General features: G+C 35.1%; 1 protein-coding gene across 1 annotated transcript in view; it reads right to left on the bottom strand.

Annotated features, from left to right (window-relative positions):
* Positions 1–201: 201 nt before the first annotated feature.
* The window catches only part of alg14 (ALG14 UDP-N-acetylglucosaminyltransferase subunit), a 25,039-nt gene continuing 19,379 nt past the window's right edge, over positions 202–5,861 (bottom strand). The window contains exon 4 of the mRNA XM_048174127.1: positions 202–601. Within this exon, the coding sequence (XP_048030084.1) occupies positions 371–601 (231 nt within the window). The 3' untranslated portion in view covers positions 202–370. The remainder of the gene's footprint in view (positions 602–5,861) is intronic.

Here is a 5,861-nt window from a genome sequence, read left to right as displayed (position 1 = left end):
GTGATCGAAAGCCAAATATTGTCTTTTTCATGCACTGTTGGAAAAAGCTGAAACTATGAATGGAATTAGAAGCACCTGCACGTGGTTTCATTTTGTTGACTTTTCAAGGGCGTATAAGGTAGAGCAGGTGTGAAAGGACATCTCATCGGACCATTGTGACCATTTGGCTCAAAAAAAAACAAAAAACAGAAAACGCTGAGGTAGTTGTCATAGTTGTGTATTATTCAGCACGTCAGTAACTGCATTGGAATGATTTGCACCAGTTTCACTGTGAAGGACAGTATCAAAACACAAGTAATTTACAGATGAATTCACAGGTGATATATCAGGCATGAAAAAGTCTACAGAATGGTTTCTGTATACATTCTCCTCACACCAATCTCCCCAAGTAGACAGCCTTGGGGTATTTGTCTTTCAGTGATGCCCACTGCACAAAGAAGTAGTCAGAAAAGTAGTAGAGGATCTTCCCAGAGAGAGACAGAGTCTCCACACGACAGATGCTCTCCACATAGACGATCAAGACCCTTTTTAGGCCCAGGACGCCCAGGAGCAGCCCAGCGGCACACAGTGGGACGCACGTCCCTGGACCGTTACACAGCACCTGAAACACAAACACATATACACTTTAAAGGTGCCCTAGATTCAAAAATTGAATTTACCTCAGCATAATTAAATAACAAGAGTTCAGTACATGGAAAAGACATACAGTGAGTCTCAAACTCCATTGTTTCCTCCTTCTTATGTAAATCTCATTTGTTTAAAAGACCTCCGAAGAACAGGCGAATCTCAACATAACACCGACTGTTACGTAACAGTCGGGGTGTACGCCCCCAATATTTGCATATGCCAGCCCATGTTCCCAACATTATGAAAGGCATTACACAAGGGCAGAACGTCTGGATGTGCACAGCTGAATCATCAGACTAGGTAAGCAAGCAAGGACAATAGCAAAAAATGGCAGATGGAGCAATAATAACTGACATGATAACATGATATCTTTAGTGATATTTGTGAATTGTCTTTCTAAATGTTTCGTTAGCATGTTGCTAATGTACTGTTAAATGTGGTTAAAGTTACCATTGTTTCTTACTGTATTCACGGAGACAAGAGCCGTCCTTATTTTCAGTTTTTAAACACTTGCAGTCTGTATAATTCATAAACACAACTTCATCCTTTATAAATCTCTCCAACAGTGTAGCATTAGCCGTTAGCCACGGAGCATAGCCTCAAACTCATTCAGAATCAATGTAAACATCAAAATAAACACTGTACTTACGCGATTAGACATGCTGCATGACGAACACTTTGTAAAGATCCATTTTGAGGGTTATATTAGCTGTGTGAACTTTTTTATGTTGTTTAAGGCAAGCGCGAGCTCCGTGGGGCGTGGAGCACGAGATTTAAAGGGCCACACACCCTGAATCGGCTCATTTCTAATGATGCCCCAAAATAGGCAGTTAAAAAAATGAATTTAAAAAAAATCTATGGGGTATTTTGAGCTGAAACTTCACAGACACATTCAGGGGACACCTTAGACTTATATTACATCTTTTAAAAAAAAGTTCTAGGGCACCTTTAAAAACACAAAAAAGATTTAATAAATTAACTGTAGTTAAGGCAACATCAACTAACAATGAACAACATTTTTTACAGCATTTGTTAATCCAGGTTAATTTATAAATATACACTATTGCTCACTGTTAATTCATGTTTGTTCATAATACATTAGTCAGTGTTGATTCAAACCATTTAAAATGTATTATTAGTTCATAATACATTTACATTTAATAATGTCATACAAAATCAATCAAGATGTCCTAATTAAACATAATACATCAAATAAATATATACGAAAGAAATTGATACTTTTTACTTAGCAAGTACGCAATAAATTGATCAAATGTGACAGTAAAGACATTTACATTGTTACAAACAATTATTTTAAATACATTTCCATTCATCAAAGAATCCTGAAACAAAAATATTAAGCAGCACAACTGTCTTTAACATTGATAACGATAAGAATGATAATAAATATTGATAAGCATATCATGTTTCTTGAGCACCAAAAATGATATAAACTTAAATGACTTTAAAAATCCATAAAATTAAGATTTTAAGAGTAAAAAATACATTTATAATAAATAAATGTAATAATTAGTAACATTATAACAATCTCATCAATTTTAACTTTTCATTTTTATTTCTTTAACAGAAATGGGCTGCAATAGTTTTTTTTGAGTATTACTGATGTTGTTTTGGGAGTTTGATTGACAGGCGATCTAACCAATCATAACCCTGAATCTGCCATTATGTCCGACAAAGCAGTCAGGGGAGTTAGCAGATTAACATCGGTGGACTTGAACTTGAAAAATGGTGTGTACTGACGTCGTTCTGCATTTTGAAAGGTATTCCTTCTGATGTTCATTCATGTTTATTTGATGCTATACATTAACTAGTAAGAAGAGATGATTGGTTCACGAGCCGCTTAAACTGAGGCGCTACAGCGATCTGTCACGACACATTAAAGAGCCACAAACTAGTAAGAAGAGATGATTGGTTCACGAGCCGCTTAAACTGAGGCGCTACAGCGATCTGTCACGACACATTAAAGAGCCACAAACAGCATTTATTGTTTGAATTTCCTTAAAAATTACTGAATTTGAAATTTGAGACTTTGTTTCATATAAAAAGTAACCTGCTCTGTCTTGTCTATCGACGCGTTGTCGGTGTCCTCTTTGCTCCGTGATGTATTGTAATCACATGATCTGCGGCGTGAGAGCGGCATGGCTTGTCGGACGCAGCAGTCACTAAAGGGGGCGGGTCTTTGCGAACAGTCAATTGGAATAGTGTTTTATGACTTATTTTAATTCAGAACTAATTCAATTAAAATTATTAAGGGAAGATAATGGTATTTTTATTATAAATCCGTGTTATGCCAACTTGCAACAAGTTATCTTTACATAAACGGTTAAGTTGACTCTTTGAGATGACCATATCAGGTGAACTTGTTGACGCACACTTTTACACCATTAAATTAATTTGGGGGATATAAAATTTTCTGTATAGCTGCTTTTGGATTGTGAAAAGCAGCATAAAAATTCCAAATGAACTGATTTGACTTATATAGGCAGGACACAAAAACAGAACGACGCCTGCAGAAAGTACCGACTCCTCTGAGTTGGAGAAATATGAGCTTTCTTCTTCAAAACTGGAGACAGAGAGCGGCACAGGAAGGCGGTCAGACTTCGGTGGAGACGAGCCATGGGGTCTGGAGAAATCATCTTACACTGACTGCTCAGACACATTAACACTGGAAAAATCCAGCCTCTGTCTGCTCGGAGCCGAAACTGATACGACGCAGGAACTGAGGACAACGACCGAAGTGAGAACTTCAGAGGTGAGGGACGTTTCCACTCACATACGCTTCAGTTCTTCCCCCTCAACTCATTTCTGTCTGCTTCAAGGTCCACTAGTGCTCAGATTTAGTTTATTGCCTGTTTCCAAACAGTCTCAAACACTCCATTTCCCATCCAGAACCTGGAGACAGATGAGCGATGAGGATGGGCATGGACGGACCACCAGGTGGGCGATCTGTCTCGGCCCTTGTTTACATTTCACACACACCTGTGAGTTCACCTCGGGGAATGAGATCACTCTCACCCAACAGAGAGATGCTGACTTCAGCTCTGAAGGGCTGCTGGATTGTGTACAGAGATTGGCGAGTGTTTGCTATGGGAAAAGGCCAAGCTGTCAGACCGCTATTTGAGTCTGTCATCAGACTGGTGCAAATTTAAATGGCCATTATGTGAAACTTCAACACAACATAAATCAAGCGTCAGAAAAACTGTCTTTGGTCTGTTGAGTATGTTGGGTGCTGAATGTGCATAAAAGAACACCCAGCTTGTTTTTCTCAAGTCTCTCTTAAAGTAATAAGGAGAAGAAAGCCTAAGAGTGAAAGCTTGATATGAGGCGCTCTCTTTTCAGCCTCTTCTGCATTTTCCCAAAAGAAACACTTGAAATTACCAATCTTGAACTAAAACACTTAAGCTAAATATCACTGTTCCCCAAAGCTTGACTTCAATTAAAACAAACATAGAAATAGCTGCATCAGTAGTACAATCTAAATAAAAATGGACAATTTTAATCAATATTTGTGTGTGCTACATATCATTATGTTCATCATACTACAGTATGATGCCGTTAGCAAAGCAACATGCTAAAATCAAACTGTATTTTCTCAGTATCAGCACAACCATATACATAATATACACACACATAGATATATATATATACACACACACACACACATTATATATATATATATATATATATATATAGTACAGTCCAAAAGTGTGGAACCACTAAGATTTTTAATGTTTTTAAAAGAAGTTTCATCTGCTCACCAAGGCTACATTTATTTAATTAAAAATACAGTAAAAAACAGTAATATTGTGAAATATTATTACAATTTAAAATAACTGTTTTCTATTTAAATATATCTGACAATGTAATTTATTCCTGTGATGCAAAGCTGAATTTTCAGCATCGTTACTCCAGTCTTCAGTGTCACATGATCCTTCAGAAATCATTCTAATATGCTGATTTGCTGCTCAATAAACATTTATGATTATTTTCAATGTTGAAAACAGTTGTGTACTTTTTTTTTTTTTCAGGATTCCTTGATGAATAGAAAGTTCAAAAGAACAGCATTTATCTGAAATACAAAGCTTCTGTAGCATTATACACTACCGTTCAAAAGTTTGGGGTCGGTAAGAATTTTTATTTTTATTTTTTTGAAAAGAAATTAAAGAAATGAATACTTTTATTCAGCAAGGATGCATTAAATCAATCAAAAGTGGCAGTAAAGACATTTATAATGTTACAAAAGATTAGATTTCAGATAAACATTGTTCTTTTGAACTTTCTATTCATCAAATAATCCTGAAAAAAAATATTGTACACAAATATTTTGTACAATTGTACACATTAAATGTTTCTTGAGCAGCAGATCAGCATATTAGAATGATTTCTGAAGGATCATGTGACACTGAAGACTGGAGTAATGATGCTTAAAATTCAGCTTTGCATCACAGGAATAAATTACTTTGTGAAATATATTCAAATAGAAAACAGTTATTTTAAATTGTAATAATATTTCACAATAGTACTGTTTTTACTGTATTTTTAATTAAATAAATGTAGCCTTGGTGAGCAGACAAAACTTCTTTTAAAAACATTAAAAATCTTAGTGGTTCCAAACTTTTGGACTGTACTGTATATTAAATATGCAAAATAAATTGAATGAAAATCTCAAGATCTCAAGCTCAAGGTCTAAAAATATACTAATAAATTTTGGTATTAAAATAAACAAATAAATATATAAAATAATACATTTATACAGTGTCTTTCAAGCATCATTATATATATATATATATATATATATATATATATATATATATATATATATATATATATATATAGAGAGAGAGAGAGAGAGAGAGAGAGAGAGAGAGAGAGAGAGAGAAGAGAGAGAGAGAGAGAGAGAGAGAGAGAGAGAAAGAGAGAGCAATATTATATATACTACATTTAAATTTGCAATAATGTAAATTAAATAAAATAATTTATATGTATATGTGTATATATGTTGAGTCCTGAAATGGCTCTAACAATCTAACACACCTTTCCACTTCACTTCATAAACACGGCGCACAGCTTATACGAGCAAAGTGAAAGTCTTATCAATATCTGTTGAGGCCAGTGCATGTTTAACTGCCGCATGGGGATTTACACTAATGCTGAAACATTTAAATGAATCAAAGGCCTTATGGAGTCACTGTTCCTATGATCACTATGAGGCA

This window comes from Megalobrama amblycephala, linkage group LG22 (assembly GCF_018812025.1).
Source record: "Megalobrama amblycephala isolate DHTTF-2021 linkage group LG22, ASM1881202v1, whole genome shotgun sequence".
NCBI classification, from domain to species: Eukaryota; Metazoa; Chordata; class Actinopteri; order Cypriniformes; family Xenocyprididae; genus Megalobrama; species Megalobrama amblycephala.
Note: the sequence above shows the minus strand (reverse complement) of the source record. Positions and strands in the feature narration are given on the sequence as shown.